This window comes from Brachionichthys hirsutus, unplaced genomic scaffold, assembly GCF_040956055.1.
Source record: "Brachionichthys hirsutus isolate HB-005 unplaced genomic scaffold, CSIRO-AGI_Bhir_v1 contig_764, whole genome shotgun sequence".
Classification (NCBI taxonomy): Eukaryota; Metazoa; Chordata; class Actinopteri; order Lophiiformes; family Brachionichthyidae; genus Brachionichthys; species Brachionichthys hirsutus.
In genome coordinates, this window is record NW_027180516.1 from 85,113 (window position 1) to 105,209 (window position 20,097).

The following is a 20,097-nucleotide window of genomic DNA, read 5'->3' on the forward strand; positions in this document are numbered from 1 at the left end:
CACTGATAGATAAAATAGACATTTATAAATCAAAGATTCGAAGCTACTCCCTCAGGTTTTTGTCACCGTACACATGCAGGCTCTCTGGAGACAGAAGTGATGCTCATTGATGTGCTGCTTTCCTTTGGCGGCTGATTGCAGCGGCTTCAGGATGACAAGGGGCTTTTATTTCTCTGGATTGTGATCCTTGGCTTGTCAGGTGGAGAGGAATTCCTCTTGATAACGCAAGTCCTTTGATCAGGTGTACAGTTCACAGATGCTCGTTTACATGACGACACAAATCGATCTCTGTTGCAAGTGGTCCCAAACCTTTGGGAATCATTGATTTTCCTGCAGGAACGGCTACGCTCATCCACCTTTCTACATATTATATCTCCATCGCTGTAAGGCCTCTAATCCTAACACGCCTCTACACACAGTCCGGCAGGAGGAAAGGGCTCACGATGGATTGACAAAGAGGTGAACGTAAGCCAGATCATTAAGAGAACAAATCAATGAGGAACAACAACCAGTCCTCTACACACAGCAGAGAAAAAGAAAAAAAAACTCTGCGCTATTTGCATTTCAGGTTCCCAGAGCGGGGAATAAACGGTGGTCTTTGGAGCGTGACATGTTAAACACATTGCCTGTTGGATGCAGACGTGCCAAACGGCTCTGAATATCCCGGTGGGTGATGGAAAACCATTTTTTAACCATTTACAAACCAGATCATCTTCTAAACTGAATGGAAATCGAGCGAGAACAGTCTGCTTGATTAGAATTAACACAGACGAGCCCAACATGTGCGGCTGAATCTCTGGAAACAGCCACGGAAGCACAGGTAGGACATTTCAGAGGTAATGGGACGTTGCACGGCTGTTAAGCTGCTTGTTTTAGAATTAGTCATGGCGGGTCGAAGCACAGAGTGACTGTGGTGGCTCGGCAGAGCTCGGGGGCCATACAGGGAATGGCAAACAGGGGAGAAGGTTCCAGGGAAGCCGAGACGCATAAAAGAAAACAGGAAAACAGAAGGATGGAGAGAGCAGCGGGGAGATGAGATTGGAAGTTTCAGACCTCAGAGGAGCCGGGGTGTTTTCGCGATGGCTGGATACCTGGGATGCCTGAATTAATTTCACAGTTTCAGAGAAAATAAAACGGCGCTGCGGGCACACCCTCTGGTCATGTTGATGTTCCTCCTCAGGCCCCGAAGAAATGTTTAGCATATGGAAAAACAGTCACCTCAGAGGTTCACAACTGGGATCCTGACACAGCAAGAGACACAGAGAAGAGTGACACAGAATAAAAGAGTGGAAAAAAGAGTGATGGGGGGGGGGGTTGGGAGTCCTGATGAGGAAAGGCAGGGAAAGAGAGAAGTGGAGCTGAGATGCCTGAAGCTGGAGAAGTACATGCAAATGGTAAGATGCATCACAGGGGACCGAGAGGGGCGACCGGGGGAAGAGGAAGAAGAGGAGGAAGGTGGAGGAAAAGCTGAAGGGGGGGGGGGGGGGGGGGGCACTGGAGAACAGCTCTATAATTATCCTGATTGAGATTAACTTTAAACACCCTCAGATAAAAGCATCATTTCATGAAGGCCGCCTTTTTACAGGCCCGCGATGACTCATCTGGAGAGGGCGTTTAAAACACTGAACCGTCTTACAGCAGCAGCAGCCCTCCGAGCACCCCCCGGAGAAGAGCACCACAGTCCAATTACACTGTGTACATCCTCACAATACACACAAACAGGTAATGTGGCTGCTCGACACACAAAGAAGCATGCTGGAATCCAGAGGTGCACACACACACACACACACACACACACACATCAGACCCATAGACTTAGACACACACACTCAGACTGTGTAGAGCTGGCGAGGCGACTCATTACCTCTCCCTGTCGGTGAAGGAGGAGGAGGTGCTGTGCAACGTCTGCCGGCTGTCCTCCGAAGCAAGGGAGCGAGGGAGGGCGAGGGAGAGTGGGGGAGCCACGCCACGGGAAAGCGGGGGCGGATGCTGGGAACAGCTGCGATCGTAACTGGAGGAAGATAGTAGCAGAGATGGATAGAAGGGGGGGGGGGAGTGGAAGAAAGGAATGGACAGGGAGTGAAAAGGGGTCATTTGGAAGGAAGGAAAACGATGAGACAAGGAAGGGAGATGAGAATAAAGGGCAAAGAAAGTTGGAATAAAAGTAGGTGAAGGGAGGTGGGGCAGAGAGGAGGAGAGAGAGGGAAGGGATGAAATGAAGGGAGACAGACAGAGAGTTGAATAAAGAGACAGAAGTCTCAAATAGTGTCGACATTTAGAACCAACGAAGCGTTACTGTGAGAGAATTAGTGCACTGATCTGACTCATTAAAGCGCCGAGAGAGGAGAGGGAAGCAGAGCGAGACGTGGGGAAGGAGGCAGGCATCGTGGGATGACCGGGGAATCTGAAGGGAATGAGGTGGGAAGTCAAAAGAAATGGACGGAAGGGTGACGCCAGTATTTCAGTAAAGAAAGGGCGCTAAAGTGAAGACACGGCCGGGAGTCACCGCCCCCCCCCGGCTGCTGAGAATACAACAAAGCTCTTCTCTCAGCTGTAAAAACCATCGTGCACCCTCAAGAATCCCCGTCTTCTTCTGGCAAACTGCTATCTCCATGTGCACACACACACACACACACACACACACACACACACACGGTCACACTTGACAACATTAGCCACACTGACGATTTCAGGGCTCGGAAAATCACTGAGCACATATGCTGTTCTTCTATAATCATCATGAACTGGGCTCTGGCCAATTTCCACTATAGGCTATCATTTCAGTCCATCTGTAGCAGCCTCCCGTTCTGTCTGCGGCCCGTTCTCCATCTAACACGTGCCGTTATTTACACATTTATGACACTGATACGTCAGTCTATACTAGGGAGGGGGGGGGGGGGGGGGGGTGGTGCAGCCGCGTCTCCAGGAGGGACCCTGCAAAGATCACGTTTGTGTGGCCACTCTGGATCCGGCAGCAGCGTAGGTTTTCCTCCCCTGGCAGGAGCGAGTGGAGTAAGTTATCCAAACAAGAGTGAAGGCCAGTCTCAGGAACAGAGAGAAATGAGGTTTATCATGTATCAGCTCACAGCAAGCAGGATTATCTGTGGATCTGCAGCCAGACTAGCGGTGCTGGGAGAGATAGGAGACTGGGGAGGGAGATAAGGGGAGTACCGGCTGCACAAAAACACCAGCCGGGCAGCGCCAGAGCAAGGGAACGGGTATGACTAGAAAGAAAAGGCTGGAGCGCAGATATTCAGAGAAAGAAAGGGAGGCAGGAGGCACAATAGGGGGGAGGGAGGGAGGAAGGGTAGCAAGAGAGAGAGAGAGGAAAGAAATGACGTAGGAGTGTGGGAGCAAAATTGAGATTAAGAGAGGTTGTGAAGGAATTATACAGATTTGGGTGATGAAATGAAAAAACTATGATATAAAAGGAACGTGGGAAAGATGAATAGATAAGAGAATTACAGTCCAAGTACAAATGGTGGTGGGGGGGGGGGGGGGGGAGAATTGATTTTAGAAAAAAAGAAGGAGAAAAAACAGATTTTGGCGTGCGGGAGGAAAAGGAAGAGACGTCCGTCCCAGTGGTCAAATAAACTGGGTGTTATTGGTTTGATCAGCTCCACTGCATCACGCCGATGGCTCGCCATCTCCAGCTAACGGCCATGCATGCAGCTTCCTAGGGGGCCTGAAACATAGCAGGCACCGCACAGAGCCCCCCCCCCCCCCACTTTGTGCTCACGTGCTCTGAGACGTCTAATGTCCTGTGGGCTGTTAAAGCAGCTTAACGGCACTGAAGCCACATTAGTGCTGAAACCCGGGAGGCACCGGATCCCGTCCTGTTGGTTATGAGAGGACGGTTGAACGTTCGTCCGTACCACCTGTGATTCCCAGGAACACAAGTGTTGTTAACGGCCTTTAGGGAGCAATTAGTCAGCTCTCATCCTGATACGCAGACAAGTTGAGTAATAATGGAAGATGGGGCAGGCGGGCGAAACATGCATGCATCTTCGTCCTCACTAAAATCCAACACATCAGGTCAGGCGATGGAAAGGAGAAACATCCTTCCAGCTTCATGTTTTTAATGCCAGGATGCATTAAACAGGTTCCTATATTTCACCACTGAAACTTGGGATGTGATTGGATGGGTCTGCTGAAATTGATTAGTTCCATTTTACATTAAAGACATCCAGTATTCTCGTAGTTAGCAGGATATAAAGATAATCCTCAAATCTGTCATGTGGGCGCTTCTAGGAATCAGGACGTCCCCCCCCCCCGCCCCCCAGGATAGAAAGGAATGTTGTTCTAATTATATCTACAAATGAGCTAAACACATGCCAATTTAACTGAGGGACATCTTATTATATAATCTATACATTTTAAATCTAGTTTTATAACTAGAAGAAACAGGAATATATACAGCTCGACAATAAAATACTCCAGTTTAGAAATTCAAAATGACGTCTCATCGAGACATTTTACTGTAATAACAATCGTCCTTGTTCTGGAGAACCTGCAGCAGCCTTTTGTTAGATGGGAGTTTAACTCAAACGTGATTCACTGATCATTCACTCGGGGCTCGGTTTTTACGTGACTCTAGAAACACACACGAGACATTTATGAGGACAGACTTCAGGCTCCTACCAGAGTTTGGCTGCAATAACAACGGCCGTCAGGATGAGTAGGGAGGAGATGGTCACGGTGACGTAGAACTGAGGGTCCACTGTAACACACACACACACACAGTTACTTATTTCCATGTTCATAATACCCATAAATAAAGAACATATTGACAAAGCTGAAAAATGAGGTCAGTTTGCACAGGATACCGCCTCAAACTGTTACAATCCAATGAAATCTCACGATTTGGCAGGGTCCAGTTCCTGCCTGTGAGCGATGAGGACTTTATTAGGCATTAGCCGCCACACATCCAGCCAGCTGCACAGCGGTGACAGCCTTCACCCTGCTGACAGCCAATCCCCTGGAGGACTAGTGGCATGTGCGTGTGTTCATAAAAGCTGTGTCTCGGGGGGGCCACCTTCATTTTAGAAATCCTTCATGTGCATCGTCTGATGCCCACCTTCGTCAGGCTCTTTCTCCTCTGCCGCCGTCCCTCCGTCTTCCACTCCCTCCCGGTCTCTTGACTCCAGCAGCACCTCCTCTCTGGGCTGGACACTCGTGTCAGAATAAGGCCAGTCCTTGGAGGTGATGGTGCTGGCCTCCTGCTGGCTCCCATGCTGGTGCAGGGGGTCTGTGTCCTGGCTGGGGAGGAGGTGGTAAGTCTCATCCTCCAGAGGCTGAGTGGGACCCCAAACCACGGCCCACAGTGGGGTGGGTGTGACCTGGGCCGTGACAGATAGCTGGACGGACAGGGTGTCCACCTGTCCCTCGCTCTCGCTGTTATCACGGTTGCAGGAGGAGGGCTGTGTCGCCAAAGAAAGGAGGAGGAGAGAAAGGAGGCGGCAGGGGGTGGTCAGTCGTGCAACAGGAGAGATGGAGCTGGTGGAGAAGTGGAGGAGAGAGACGTTCGACGTTGATTCCCACACCAGCCATCACTCACAATGACATTTTACACATCTGCCCCCACTACATCCCTCCTTCACCCCCCCGATGCTATCCATCTTACCATCTCTCCATCGCTTCGGTCTGTTCACTGAGACTCCGCTACTTCGATCATCTCGCTCTAAGGCAGGACAGAGGGGCAAGAGAAAGATGGAGAGGTAGAAAAGGGGGAGGGTCCAGCTTTCATTCATTTACAAATAAATGAGATATAAAAAAAAAAAGCAACCATTGCAAACACATGCATGAGCATGAGTAGTTGTAGAGGAAACTGTCACTTCTTTAGTAAAAAAAAAAAAAAAAAAAAGTCTCTGTGGACTTTTAAATTTAGCAGAAAATCTATGCCACAAGCCGCCAGACCCCACGTCTGCTTCAAAAGCAGCGGGGACGCACTCAGTGCCCGTCTCTCACACACACGCACTGTACAGCACACCTGAGAAAGGCAGATTAATCACCATAAGAGGCGTCGTGCATGGACCCACCACTATAATCCACTTTGGTAACTTCCCATCAAAAGCTACGCCCCTCAATGCCACAGAAATGCCACTTAAAGACACAAAGAGGACACCGGGAACGGACGGGGACGCACACGCACGCCGACACATATCAGTTATCATACCTACCTCTGCTAGTGGAGAGAGGGAATGAGAGAGGGAGACAGAGAGAAAGGGGTAGATACAGAGAGCAAGTCAGGAGGAAAAAAAAGCATCCGTTGCCGTAGCGACTGGGTTTGCAAGACTAGGAGAGGGGAGAGAGAGAAAACGCTGGTGTTGGTGGTGCTGGTAATGGTGGTGGTGGTCGGTGGGGGGGGGGGGTTAGAGAGTGTGGGAAGAGATTTAAATGCTAATTATGTTTTTTAAAAAGGGGTTCAATTAAATGGATGCAGAGGAACCGAAATGAATTTGATGGAGCAAACAGACGTGATACTGAGGTCGACATTCAAGTCATCATTTAAAAAGAAACTCCTCAATTATGTTTACAAAGAGCAAAAGACACCCCGGAGACAAACTAACATGTAATGCAGACAACAAGAAGGACGGGATGAGTGGAATAAAGATTTAATAACATTGTATTTGTATCTATGTTTCCACAGGCTGCACCAGCTGAGCAGCAACGAACCAGCGTTTGAAGAGTCAGGGTCACATCGGAATAAAAAAAAAAAGACGAACTGCAAATATGGAGGTGAGAGTCAGTGTCACACTTTATTGGCTGTGAAAACAATATTTACATAAAAAATCATGTCTACCACTCACACACGTATTAACTTTCTCAATCCATATGCTCCCCTTCTGATACAGACGCTCAGGTCTGTCACACTCCGCCCCCTTATACTCTCACTGCACTCCCTCCTTCTCATCTCTTCTTCGTGGCTCCAGGCCTTGGCGTCCTCGGCGTGAGAAAACCAGCACTCACTGGAGAACGCAACGCAACCATGAGGCGGCCGTTCCGTCCCCTGCACCGTCACCTTGGCTGTCTCTTCCCTCGCCGCTGTCGTCGTCCACACAATCTAAATTTACCAAGGAGGTGATAAAGAGTCATCAAGACACGCAACGTGTAAAATCCTGCTGACAGTGGTTACTCATTCAGCATCTGCGTCAGAGAATAAGACATCGCAGAGTGTGTTTCGTATACCATCAGAGTCCTCTTCATCATCTGAGTCCCCCTCGGACTCCAATAAGCAGGACTCCAATCGACTGTCTCTCTTCACTGTGACATCGCCTCTGTAACATTTATAGCGGAAATCCATTAACAAGGGTCATCTGGACATTTCCTAAAAAAAAAAACACACACACAAAAAAAAAAAAGGTACGACAAATGCGTCGGTGTATGAAATTATTATATTAAGGATTGCAATCTGCTCTGCAGGGCTGGAGAATATAATGTATGAACCACATAACAGACGGGAGCGTTCTTAAGATGAGAGTGACTGAAAAATCCAGTTCCTGCTTCATGAAATAATAACTATTATTTTAGAGGAAAATGAAGAACCAATAAATAAGATATAGCTCCACTCACTTTTTAACAATGAGTGTGTGTGTGTCTTTTGATATTCTAAATATCAAAAGACACACAGCTATTCATCATGGTTAAAATATTAGTAAGGTCTGGTGAAGCTATAGTTAAAAAGAGATGCTCCAGATACTGTCTGCCCATCACACCACGGCCAAGAGGATAAAAATCATTTAAATATAATTTAAATACACGAGAACATTGTAAATCCCAGTATAGCTTTAGAATTAGCAATGCGCTGCCCTTAGAAGAATTATGGAAATATAATTGTGCTGTTTCAACTGAAATCTTCCTAGCTGGGCTGTGTTGATAAGTATTACGCCCACCTCTGCTTCCTGGAACCCGGGAGCTGCTCCCACACGATCAGGTTGCGACCTCCGGTGACCCACCGGTGATCTCCGCTCCCTGTGGTCCATGAAGCAAGGCAGAGGATTCTGGGAGCATCAGGCCAGGTCAGAGAGACCAGGTACTGACACTGAGGCAGAGAGAATACTAGAGGAGGAGGAAGACAGAGGGGGACAGAGGGACACAAAGTGTTTTGATTTTTGCATTAAGTCCTGATGATGCTTTCGATCACTCAGAGAGGAGGAGGTGCATTTTTGTTTCACACGGGTTACAATGACACTCACAATTTAACGAGCTCTCTCCATTTAGCAGATCATAGCAGGAGCCAATTAGGAGGCCTCCTGTCTGGTGAGCACAATCTGTTACCCCGGTGACACTGCTGTGATTGGTCAATCTGGACATCGTTCCTGTGATAATTGGACAGATGTTTGTTGGAAGGATTATGCAAATGCTCCAAAAATCTACCTTCTGTCTGACACACGTAACTCCACTCATCTCATTCCAGAGCTCACCAGTCCTCCAGTTCAGAATCTTGATCCAGGCTTGACCATGAGCCAGAAAAACTCTGTCCCCCCGTGGGCTGAGTATCAGACGCCCACCCAGCCCCCCTCCGCTGCCTGCCACCCGGCCACTCCAATGGTGCAGCAGCCTCAGAGGGTCTCGATCTGAACACCGGTTCTCCCACACAGAAACTCCTCCCTCAGCCGAGCCACTGAACACCAGTGGACCTTGAGACTACAGAGAGCACAGGAGACACGGTTGTCATGGTGATCTGAGTCTTAATCCACTATCTGTGCACGGAATGTGCTTGCATGTGAGAGGTTTCGATATGTAAATGTCTTTGCCGCCATTGGTTCTAAATAAATTATGTGCTTTTTGCACGACAAAAAACAAAGAGGGCCACAATGATGCGCTATGCTTCACCGCTTTGGGCATATTGTGATGATTGCATTTTGAATTATTATTATTATTTTTTTGCAGCGGTGGATTGAAATACCAAATATAAAAAGCCTTTTTGCTCAAAATACATACAGTATTCGCTCTAAAATTGGCCAAGCTCCACAGCTTACATCTCAAAAAACATCTTTGATTTTCATTTGAAAGCACTAACCAGAGAGAGCGAGTGTGGGAATAAAAGTGCATAAATATGTTTGATGTTGATGCCATTTGATTTCCTCAGGAGAGGCCTTTTCACAAATTAATAAAAAAAAATAAAAAAAAATCTAAAATTACTTTTGACAGCTTCTACAGCGAGAGAGAGAAGCACTGCTGGAATTTTCTCTTTGCCACCAATATCACAATAATAGGCCGACCAATGAAATAGCAGCTTGAGCGTCCTCGCCGTGGACAGCGTTCCCGCGGCCAAGAAGTGTCTGACCCACCTGGACAGAGGAAACGGCTTCCTGGTGAGCGTTGACCGACTGGCAGTTTTCAAAAGTGTACCAGCTCCAGACTTGAACTTTCCCCCCATCTGAAGGGGGGGGGGGAGGACGACAGTCTGAGGTTAGCGTGTGCTCACAGGCATCTGGAAGTCATTACCGCTGGTCACGGTCAACCCTCTTGAGACCGACTGTCTAAACTGTGTCTCCTGCGTCTCTCTGATTTGCCCCGATAACTCTCGGCTACACTCTCTAACTCGCTGGCAGACTAATGTCGCCGCCACACGAGCCTCTGCCTTTAAATCAGAGACGACACGTACGCTCACCTACACTCCAATTAGGACAAATACACATACAAATACGACGTGATATGACAACATCCGACTCCAATTATACTGTTCACTGTGACACAAACTGCCCCCCCCCCCCCACACACACACATACGCCTGCTTTCTACACAAAAAAAAGCCCTCACCTGATCCAGTGATGATGCACCCATCCTCCTCTGGGACAAAGCAGAGTGCAGTCACAGCATTGAACGTGTAGATAGACTTAACACACTGCCCTGAAGGTAACAGGGACATTCTCATTTAATTGACAGGGCACAGAAACCACTGATTACAATGCACACACACACACACACACACACACACACCAGTTGCCCAGACAGGACCCTGAAGCGCTGTGTATCTTAATAATAATAATAATATATATATGTGTGTGTGCCTGTGTAGTTATGCATACCAATGCTCAGGGCCCAGATCTTCACAGAGCAGTCTGAGGAGCCGCTTAAAATAAACCTCTCTTTGTTGGACAGAGACAGGGACGAGGCTAGGGAGAGGGCAAACACACACAGATGAGTGGGGGGGGAGGAACAAGGGTCAGAGAAGGAAAGAGCGAAGAGGACAAAAACTCAAATCAAATCAAAAGACAGCGAGAAACAGATAAAAAGCAGCTAGAAATACATAAAATAAATTGGTGAATGAGCACCGTGTGGCTTCAGTTCGCCGAGTTGCATCGTTCATGTGCTGCGCTACTTCACTTGAAACCTGAAGTTGGGGAAGCAGGTGGGGAGGGAGTACAGGTGGAGCCACTGGAGTTCAACTGATGGAAGGCAGCCAGTTTCAGACCGACAGGGAATTGTCTAAAGTGTCTACTGAGATTATCTCTAACTGGAGCTGATCTGATGAACGGCTCCTATAATTACTAGACCGTAGGACACAGCCATTACGCAGCTGTAGTCAACCCACGTGTGTGTGTGTGTGTGTGTGTGTGTGTGTCCTCACACAGCCTTTTGCAGTACTCTGGAGGAGGAGCAGACAGACAGGTGACCCCACCAGTATGACCCCCCAGGTTCTTGTGCTCCGTCGCCGTGGGAACGTGCCATACCTTCACTGTCGTATCTCGGCTGGGAGGAGAAACACGGGCAGTGGCAGAGAGAGAGCAGGTAGGAGGAGAAAGTGTGATTGAGATGAGGCACGCAAACACCAGCAATGTTAAAAGGCTTCTCCATTAATCATGAAAGACTTTTGCCGAGAGAAGGTGGAAAAACAAATACCCGTCAGACAGCAAGGGAATATTAAGTGATAAATTAGGTGAACTGTTCAATTTGCACCTCCATTATGTAAATGAGGGCTTCTTTTCTGCGTTACCTTCCAGAAACCACCAGGTTGTCAACGGCAGCCACACAGGTGACGATGTCATTGTGACCTTCCAACAGCCTCAAGCGAAACTTTGCCTTCTCCCAAGATGATCTGAGGGATGTAAATTCAGCATCTGTGAAGGAATTTATTTGTGCAATTAGCAATGTTGCCTCATCACTACCCCGTATGCTAATCCACACAGCAGCTTCAGCATGGATCGGGCTGCCGAGCGTGGAGGGAATTTTGCAAATGCTGCCTGTTGATTTTAACACTGACACCTGACACCCATACTCCTATGGGTGTACCTGTACAACCGGATTTTATATCATAAAATAAGGAACTGCAGTCTACGTTAAGTTCATTAAAGCCACTCTTCTTAACTCCCCCACCTTCTTCTTGAAGTCGTTGATCGGACACGCTGGCCGACGTCGTCCTTTCCCACCGTATGCTTGTGTCTGCTCCCCCTCCTCGTCCTCCTCCTCCTCCCTGTCTGGCAGCCGCCTCTGGCATCGCTTCAGCACTGGACACCTCTTCTCCCTTACGGACCTTAGAGGCTGGAGGCGCTTGTGATGGAGGAGCCTCAGAGGCATCTTCCCTGTGCCAGTGCAGAGAGCAAAAGCTGAATGAATAATCAAAATGCAAATGACAGAGAACGTACCTGTAAAGTCACACTGAAAACAATTCCTTCTTGATATTGACCTACGAGTCTGCGTATATTATTGGGTGATGTTAATACCCCTGTGTGATTTTACTGATGTGCACAGAGCCCTGAGGGCCTTTGATACGGAGTATGACATCCCTGAGCGACGCTTGCATTGATACAATGTGAGCGGTAAAAAGTTCACATTTTCTTCAAACGCGACAGCATTTCACCTCCAGTGTGTTTGTTGGACAGACACACAAAAAAGATCAAACGCTTCAAAGTGAATGTTGTCGCTTTTGAAGAATTACACTTCTCTCAATCTGCCCCCCCCCCCCCCACCACCCCCACCGCAAGTGCTTTTCCCTCACTTCCTTACACTTGTCTTTTCATCTTCTCCTCTTTTGCGTCTCCCACAATCCCTGGAGTTTGCTGCGGGCCAGAAAGCTGCAGCCGAAGCTCAGCCAATCTAGAACGCAGCTCCGCCTTGCTGGAGATCTGACAGACACACGAGATTGGTCGTAAACCAAGATGCTAAATACACAACTTGTTTATATGCACAACCAACGTAATCAGCCTGTCATCATTTATTACAGCACAACTGGCAACATTAGTTGTATATCTCATCTTCCTAGTGGGTGGAGAGCACCCCACTGGAATTACAAATTAAAGGTGGACTAATTTAGAAGCACAAGTATGTGTGATGTTTGGTGAAGCAAAATTATGTTTAAATATATATATATATATATCACAATGATCTCATCTGGATTATCTTGGCTCAGGTCTGGGAAGATTTAGGACATGAGTTTGAAAATACTGCATAACCTTTAGGCAGGAAGCTCTAATAAAGACAGAGGCGTATTGTGGGGAGCGTATGATCATTGCATGATTCTTTCTGCAGACGTCCAAATATCTCTTATTGAGATTTTGTTATTGCGAAATGGACATTAAATATAGAAGTATTGTATTGAAGTTAGAAGTATCAATACATTACATTATATATATATATAAGATATATTTTCTCTGTCAAAAACAAATCAGAAAAGTAACCATACATTCTAGATTAAAAAAAAATAAAAGGAATGAACAGCAAAATGTGTCAAAATATACAGGTACAAACATACAAGACTAGAAATACACAAGAAATAAATACTGCACAGTAACAGCCTAGGACAGTAGTTTTACACATTAAAAGTTGTACATCTCTGAACTTTTCCCACATTTTAATGACTCTCTTACTTTAACGATGAGATAATTAATCTTATGAAATGTAGAATTGCACACATTTTGTGTAACACACTATTTGATCAAACAAGTTCACACAAAGGAAATGAAGAAGTCTCATAAATAAATAATGAGTAACCTTCATCCTCTTGACTAAATGATCTTATAATACTGACGCGCCACAAATTAGGTAACATCAGATCAGCAGAAAATGAAACGTGGCACTTTCGTCATCTCGACAATCTGCCCTTTTACTCACTGACTCTCTTCCTGATCATTATTTGCTCTGCTAAAACTCCTGAAGGAAATATCTTCCGTATGACTCATTATTATTACTAAGTCAGATGTATCACATATTTCTCTTTTTTATTATATAAACATTGTCATGCCTAGTTTACGAAACACTAATTCACAACTTCGGACCATTCTAACACCAATATATACTCTTAGTTTACGTTTTATTCACACAAGTGCAGTTGACGTGTTTCTGTACCTTAAATCTCTCGTCTGGAGTGAGACTGAATTTAAATTCCAGATTTTCAATCTGTCTCAACTTCTTCTCGAGTTTCCTCGCTTCCCTCATCTGGAACTAATGCTGGACCGAGCTGCACTTTAAACGGCCTGACTCTCACTCCGCCAGGAAAATGTCAAAGATACAACATCGCCGATAAATAAAATAGCCGGAGGAGTCAGATAAATAAAGGTTAAGAGACAGCTCTAGGGTGTGTTGCCTGGTGAAGACGTGTTGCCGGATGTTGACGATACGGCAAAAACGTGTGTGACTGTCGTTACAGCGACACCCTGTGGCCGATTAGAGAACTTCACTGAAAATAACTACCGGTGACGTTCAGGTTTGCAGTTTTACATGTTGCATTCTCATGTCCAAAAAAAAAAAAAAGAACTATGATATTACGCTGCTTTCCCGTACTGTTCTATCATCTCGTATTTTCGAGCTACCGACTCGTCTCACGGTGGCTGGAACTAACATAGAAGAAAAAGGAGTTCCTATCGTAGCTCAAAATGCTTTATTTGATCAGATAAAGCCGAATGTTGCAGATATAATTATATCACCATCTTTAAGCCTTTTTTATGCAGGTGTTTAGTACAAGGAGTCACCAAATGACTGACAACAGGTAATTTAAGCATTTAAATCTCAGGAAGTGACGTCATCAGACGCTTCTTTTGTTCGACGGACCATATCCGGAGGAAGTAAAGCTTGACTAGACAGCTCCTTCGTCGGAGGGAAAAAAACCGAGGAAAAAAAAAAAAAAAAACACGAAAAAAAAAAAGCAAAGAGGACAAACTTCACTGGTTTGGGAGAATTTGGACAACTTTGTCCAAATTTCTCCGACCTACGACAGTTCCGGGGAGGCAGACGGAGCCGTCGTTGCCGGTAAAAGCCACTCATTTCCATGCAGTCTGCGGTGTTTTGTAGTAGATTTGCATGACTCTGCTGCCGCCTGCGCCGCCTACACAGCCGGAAGTCTGTAAGTCTGTTGTGTGTTTTTTTTCTCTCCGGGGTTTTTTTTTTTTTTTTTTTTTTATCATATGAGTGCGCTTTTTATTTTTTTGCTTTGCCTTTTATTTCATCTCAGGCAAGAGGGACCGACAGACACGCTGAGCTGTATGCTAGCTAACTGCTGACTAAACAGCACGTCAGGCCTGATTGAAGTCAAGTTGACCGAGACGAGTACTTCTCTTGAGCACTTTGTTGACATTTAAATGACACACGTCTCATTAATTAACGATGTTTGATGAATTTATATCGCAGTTAACATGTTGGCAGCTCAAAAACAACGAGTCTGTGACCTCTAGTCAAGATAGTTGGGTGTAACTACGTCATTAACATACCGGGAACATAAGCTAATGTACTCTGCATTACATTTAGCCAAAAACGTTTGATGATATCTTCGTGCTGTCACCCACCATGTCTGTACTAGTCAGTTATTAAACCTTAATAACTAACACTAGTCTCTGTGTGTGTGTGTGTGTGTGTGTGTGTGTGTGTGTGTTAGCTATGCTCACACAGCTGGAAGCATAGTCTTTTGGGTTTGTTCTAATATTCTCTTTAGCACATGTTCTAAAGGCTTAAATATACACGATGCCTCCACGCCCAGACTCCAATATGTTCAGCTCTGCTAACTCCAAAGGATAGAAAAGTTAGCCCAAAACCCATCTGGGTAAGCTGCAGGAGGTGTTTTAGGATGTTGCTCTCTGGAGCTGTGGGGGGGTAAAATAACGTCTGGGGGGGGGGTTACAGACCAGCAGTATGGAGGAGGAAAAAGGAAGCATATGTTGACAAGAACGCCCTGCATACGGCGAAGTAGGTAGTGCTCCTGCATCTCTGATAAAGACTGTTTAGGGGTAATTAATGATCCATTCATTGTTGTGAAGTCAGGTGTGATTGTGCTATGCGGTTGTTTGTTAACATTGGCACTGTCGACTTTGTGTTTGTGGTGGTGGTGTGTCGTTTTTATTTGTGCAGTGACTAGTCGTATCACCGACAAAGCAGTTATGGTCAATTTGTTTCTGTTGCTTTTGTGTCATTGCAGAGATTATGGAGGATTCTCACTTTAATTCATCCTATTTCTGGGCTCCCATTCCCACCGTACCAGGACAGGTAAGTTTCAACAAGGAATCAAGATGATGTATTTCAGAAGAAGCCTGTTTGAGGTGTCTTCAGTCGAGGCCATCCTGTTAAATCCAATGACGATTCTCCTCTTGATTTACAGATTGAGAATGCTATGTTCTTGAACAAGGTAAAAGAGCAACAGGAAAAGAATGCGTCCTTCTCGCCTCCCTCTGCATCCCACTATCAAACCGCTCTTCTCACCATCCCCACTTCTGGGACAAAGACAGATGGAGGAGGGCAGGCGGGTTCTGTTGCACACTTTCACCCTCCTCACAGCAGCCAGAGCCTGCTGCCTGTCCCGTCCACAGGCATCATGACAGCAGGCAAGTTTGCGTCTGCAAGGATGTCTATCTCAGTCTGAGGCTGGTTTTTATCCCACAATATAGATTCAGATTCCAGTTCTGTGGGCAGAAGGGCACATCACAATTTATAAAAATAAACACCAGTGTGTCTTAATTTATGCAACAACCTCAAGGCTGCATTCTAATAATAGAAACAATATTGCTGTGCCTTCAATTTTAATACCGTCACTTCCAGGTTGAGCATACGGCACATAAAGTGTCGCTACTAAGGTGATTTATTTTCTCTCTCCTGTGGCTTCTTATTCTTCCTGAGAAGCAGGTCTGGTCATCACGACACCTCAGGGAACACTCGTCTCTCCCAACTCATCTCAGCCGTTCGTATCTGGTCATCCAGCGACAACCATGATTGTTTCAGCACTCCATTCTCAAGGTAAACCAGCATATTAAATATTGTATCTTGTATATGGTTCAAAAATGCAATGTTTTTTATTTTTTTAATTTTTTTCCACAAAATGTAACGCATCAGCAGAGCAGTCCTTTTTACTATGCCGTCTACAGAAGAAAACAAATTAGGTTTGCTCTTTATGATATCTCTGCGCTAATGATCCATACTGAGCACTTTGCTCTAAAACAGCAGCAGTTCCCAGATGTTAAACAGCAGCACAGCCATCAAAGGAGCCACACTGTGCTACTAACTTTTGCTTTTTTTGCTTAAATAAATCTGTTTTTCTTTATTTCCAAATGCGAGTCTACTTTTCTGCCATAATGAGTTTTTATGGACTTTTAAATGGTTATTTTAACATACTTCATTATGAGTCACACTTTTATATGTTCCTTCAATTAAACCTGAAAGAAAAAATACATTAATAATCGCATGGCTTCCTTCAGGTACACTTACTTTGAGTCAGTTTACTCACGCAGCAACACGTGGTACGCTGAATATACTAAAGGATCGCTTATAGAAGCAACTGTTCATCGGAAGCTTCTCGAGCCCCTGTTGTCGCCTTGTTCACCGGTGTCGTCCCCTCTTTACCCGCTGCTGTTGATCTTGTTGTAGAAAAGAAAGAAGGGGATGGGGCGTCCCACGTGGTTCTGATGCCTGCGCCCTCCAAACGGGGCAGGAAGAGGAAGGTAACAATGACCAGGGTTGGTCCTGGGGGTGCAGGAAGTGAAACACTAATACTGGCTCATCTGGCTGGTAGCCAGGTAAGAAAATCCAGAGATAGAAAGGAACATCAGAGTTCAGAAACTATCAGATTACCAATCTCAAATATGACTTTTGACAGGTAGCAACTTTGCAGCATCATATTGGAGACCCGTACAACCTGTCAAATGAAGAGGACCACGGCCCAAAAGACGGCACGAAGACATACAGGTACCGGTACTCCGTGGTGTAACCTGCTGTGCATCGCCGATCATCCTCGCACTAGCTGTGGAATGCAAGCACGCCTGCTCCTCTGTGTCCTGTTGAAATGAGTAGAGATGATCTGTAGATGCTAGATGCTGTTGGATAGACACACAAACACACAATCTTGTTTGCATGGTTTGGCTGAACTTAACAGCTTTAACAGTGGACGATTGATTCTTTCTTTTCGTGTATTTTAGATACAAATACATCAGTGCTATATGTTTGCTCTCTCTGCCTCTGCAAATTAAAGGTCCTTCGCCGCTACTGTCCCCTTTTTTCTTTGTATAGCATGCTCTCTAATGTCTGAATGTCTTATTACCACAGTTCGCACTGATGTTAGCCTTGAAATCTTTTCGTCATACAATTGATGTAACTCCTGCCATCCTGTCTTCATTTATATATATTCAATTGTTAATTTTCCTTTTTTATTGTAAGCATAATTTTCTATTCTAGCTTTCCACTTTCCACGGCTCAATGCTTCATTCCCCTGTCTCTTTTCAACAACCTTTATTTCCTTTTTTCTTCCCTCTTCCCAAACCTTTTCTCTTGCGTCTCCCTTTCCTGTTATGTGTCCGTCTTCTTCGTTCTTGTTCCTCAATCTCCTCCCTCCTATTTCTGTGTCTCTCCGCCTTTAGGTGCCGGATGTGTGCGGCGACCTTCCACAGTAAATCAGACATGCAGATCCACTCCAAGTCGCACACAGAGGCCAAACCTCACAAGTGTCCTCACTGCGCCAAGTCATTCGCCAACTCCAGCTACCTGGCCCAGCACATCCGCATCCACAGTGGGGCCAAGCCTTACACCTGCTCCTACTGCCAGAAATCTTTCAGGCAGCTCAGTCATTTACAGCAGCACACACGGTACTGCAGACGCCCCCTCATTTTTCAGCCCATACCATCTTCCCCTGTCGTGTTGGCATGTCCTGCTAATTGCATTTTAGAAGCTCAGTTTTTTTTTTTTTTGGTCTTCTGACTCCTGGGGAAGAGATGCGAGAAGTGTGCAGATGTTCATTTCACTGACTTGTGGATGTTCTCTCACATGGAACCAAATCCATCCAGATGTGACCTTTTCAAAAACCTGAATCTTAAATACCCTTAAATTTGGGCTCAGTGCATTAGCACATTTCCACAATATTCAGGTCAAAATGACCATTTGAAATCCATGGAGCTGTGTTATAATGCATGAACACAATGAGAATATTTACCATTGTATTCCCCCCCCCCCTCATTTGTGCGTGTGCAGTCTGCTTACTTCTTCCCATTTTCTAACTTTGCATTTTCCTTTTGTCTGTGTTTCCTGTCATTTCTTGTGCCGGTGCCTCTTCAGTAGAAACACACACGTGCGTTTAGACTTGCCCTTCTGTTGAAATAAGGTTTTACACACAGATTTTGCACCATTGTGTGATTGTCAGGTATACGTCTCGATCAATCCCTTTTCTTTCTGCCTACTCTTGCTTTCTCGCTCACTGCCCACATTTTGTAGCTATCGTGTTGATACTCTTTTCATAAAACACCAACAACATCGTGCTGCATTCACACAACAGGCCGGAGTGAATGAATGTCAGACAAATCACTTTCATTTGTGTTCCGAGATCAGATACATAAAGCAGTTTGTGGTTATGTGACATGAATGAGAATGAGCATATTGAGGCTCCTGTGGCGTTTAGCATGTATCATCAGTAACCAACGGCAGCACAGTGAATCCAAACGAGGAGAGATAACAACATTGTAGATTGTCAGCGATTCCCGATCTGCTTACGTAAGCATTTCTGTCCTCCAGAGCGAAATGTCATCCATTCACCGCTGGTGCTTCCATTTCAGATTGGACACCAGGAATTGTTCACAAATATGATGATATTGTTGCTGATGATGCCGATTACTCACGCAAACACATGCTTTTCATTTCAGAGGACCGATGCGTTCACATCAGAGCTAGACATAGGTGACTTTAAATTCTGAATGATACGAAATATGATGTTAGTAATAAATCAAAGTTAAGCTGTGAGGCTTTAAATGTTAGCGTAGCCTTGCTTGTCCCAATCATCTGGAATGAAAGGGCGTGCGTTGCTTTGGATAAAAGCATCTGCTAAATGTAAATAGTTTTATTTAACATAATGCTTTACGTTCCTGTTCTCCCTTCCATTTCGCCCCTCCTGTCTGCACTCATCAGGAACCACACGGAGTCAAAGCCTCACAAGTGTCCCTATTGTACCAAGTCATTTGCCAACTCTAGTTATCTGGCTCAACATGTCCGCATTCACACCGGAGTGAAGCCCTACACCTGCTCCTACTGCCAGAAGTGCTTCAGGCAGCTCAGTCACCTTCAGCAGCACAACCGGTAAGTCAGTTTCATATTTCCCTTCAGTTTCTTTCTGTGGTCGGATTGAATCAGCTTGAACACAGTACATGTACTTGTTTGCTTGTGTTGAGGATTCACACTGGAGATCGACCATACAAGTGTACCCATTCGGGGTGTGAGAAGTCCTTCACGCAACTCTCTAATTTGCAGGTGAGAAAGAATTTTGGTTTCTTCTCATACAGCGAGTCCACATCAGGTTAATTATTACCCACCTTGCTGTGTTTTGATACCTTCTTTTCAGTCCCACCGACGGCAGCACAACAAGGACAAGCCCTACAAGTGCACCAACTGCAATAAAGGATATGTAGACGCAACGAGTCTGGAGGTGCACATGTCTACACATACAGTCAAGCATGCGAGGATCTACTCGTGTGGGCTCTGCAACCGTAGCTATACCTCGGTAAGACTCGTTCCCTTATCTGAAGTGCATTTCTATATGAAATAGTCGTCCCTCGTTTAACGCGGGTGTTACGTTCCCGACTCCAACACATGTGCACAAATATCCCAGAATGCCACGAAATAGAGGAAAATCTGAAACTTATAAATACATATGCTCTGCAAGAAAACCCGCAACACAGTGAGCGGCGATATAGCGAGGAA

General features: G+C 45.6%; 3 protein-coding genes across 3 annotated transcripts; 1 reads left to right on the forward strand and 2 right to left on the reverse strand.

The window, feature by feature from the left end:
• Nucleotides 1-1,860: 1,860 nt before the first annotated feature.
• Nucleotides 1,861-5,634, reverse strand: LOC137915779 (PILR alpha-associated neural protein-like). Its single transcript, XM_068758898.1, has 4 exons — nt 5,624-5,634; nt 5,078-5,496; nt 4,642-4,720; nt 1,861-2,011 (listed from the first exon to the last, which is right to left on the reverse strand). Exons 1-4 carry the CDS (start codon nt 5,632-5,634, stop codon nt 1,861-1,863), a joined length of 660 nt encoding a protein of 219 aa, XP_068614999.1.
• A 1,118-nt stretch (nt 5,635-6,752) lies between these two features.
• Nucleotides 6,753-13,380, reverse strand: si:ch211-154o6.3 (uncharacterized protein LOC563854 homolog). The gene is made up of 13 exons (XM_068758899.1): nt 13,291-13,380; nt 11,953-12,071; nt 11,323-11,528; nt 10,943-11,066; nt 10,577-10,698; nt 10,035-10,121; nt 9,766-9,855; nt 9,294-9,382; nt 8,424-8,646; nt 8,196-8,318; nt 7,893-8,058; nt 7,189-7,277; nt 6,753-7,063 (listed from the first exon to the last, which is right to left on the reverse strand). The coding sequence occupies exons 1-13, from the start codon at nt 13,378-13,380 to the stop codon at nt 6,966-6,968; spliced, it is 1,626 nt and encodes a 541-aa protein (XP_068615000.1). The 3' UTR covers nt 6,753-6,965.
• A 650-nt stretch (nt 13,381-14,030) lies between these two features.
• Nucleotides 14,031-19,942, forward strand: LOC137915783 (zinc finger protein 384-like). The gene is made up of 10 exons (XM_068758901.1): nt 14,031-14,190; nt 15,350-15,417; nt 15,530-15,752; nt 16,048-16,161; nt 16,789-16,937; nt 17,018-17,106; nt 17,775-17,999; nt 19,309-19,476; nt 19,569-19,647; nt 19,739-19,942. The coding sequence occupies exons 2-10, from the start codon at nt 15,355-15,357 to the stop codon at nt 19,940-19,942; spliced, it is 1,314 nt and encodes a 437-aa protein (XP_068615002.1). The 5' UTR covers nt 14,031-14,190; nt 15,350-15,354.
• Nucleotides 19,943-20,097: the final 155 nt, after the last annotated feature.

Bases quoted from the DNA above. Each gene is read 5' to 3' on its own strand.
- si:ch211-154o6.3 (XM_068758899.1), bottom strand. From the start codon at position 13,380: ATGAGGGAAGCGAGGAAACTCGAGAAGAAGTTGAGACAGATTGAAAAT. The intron at 7,278-7,892 runs GTGGGCGTAATA...TAAATGTTACAG, and splicing joins CCGGGTTCCAGGAAGCAGAG to AGGCGATGTCACAGTGAAGA. The intron at 7,064-7,188 runs GTATACGAAACA...TGGTAAATTTAG, and splicing joins TGATGAAGAGGACTCTGATG to ATTGTGTGGACGACGACAGC.
- LOC137915783 (XM_068758901.1), top strand. From the start codon at position 15,355: ATGGAGGATTCTCACTTTAATTCATCCTATTTCTGGGCTCCCATTCCC. The intron at 17,107-17,774 runs GTACCGGTACTC...CTCCGCCTTTAG, and splicing joins GACGGCACGAAGACATACAG to GTGCCGGATGTGTGCGGCGA. The intron at 18,000-19,308 runs GTACTGCAGACG...TGCACTCATCAG, and splicing joins CATTTACAGCAGCACACACG to GAACCACACGGAGTCAAAGC.
- LOC137915779 (XM_068758898.1), bottom strand. The intron at 4,721-5,077 runs GTGGGCATCAGA...TGTGTGTTACAG, and splicing joins GGAGAAAGAGCCTGACGAAG to TGGACCCTCAGTTCTACGTC. The intron at 2,012-4,641 runs GTAGGAGCCTGA...ATCTTCCTCCAG, and splicing joins GTTATTGCAGCCAAACTCTG to TTACGATCGCAGCTGTTCCC.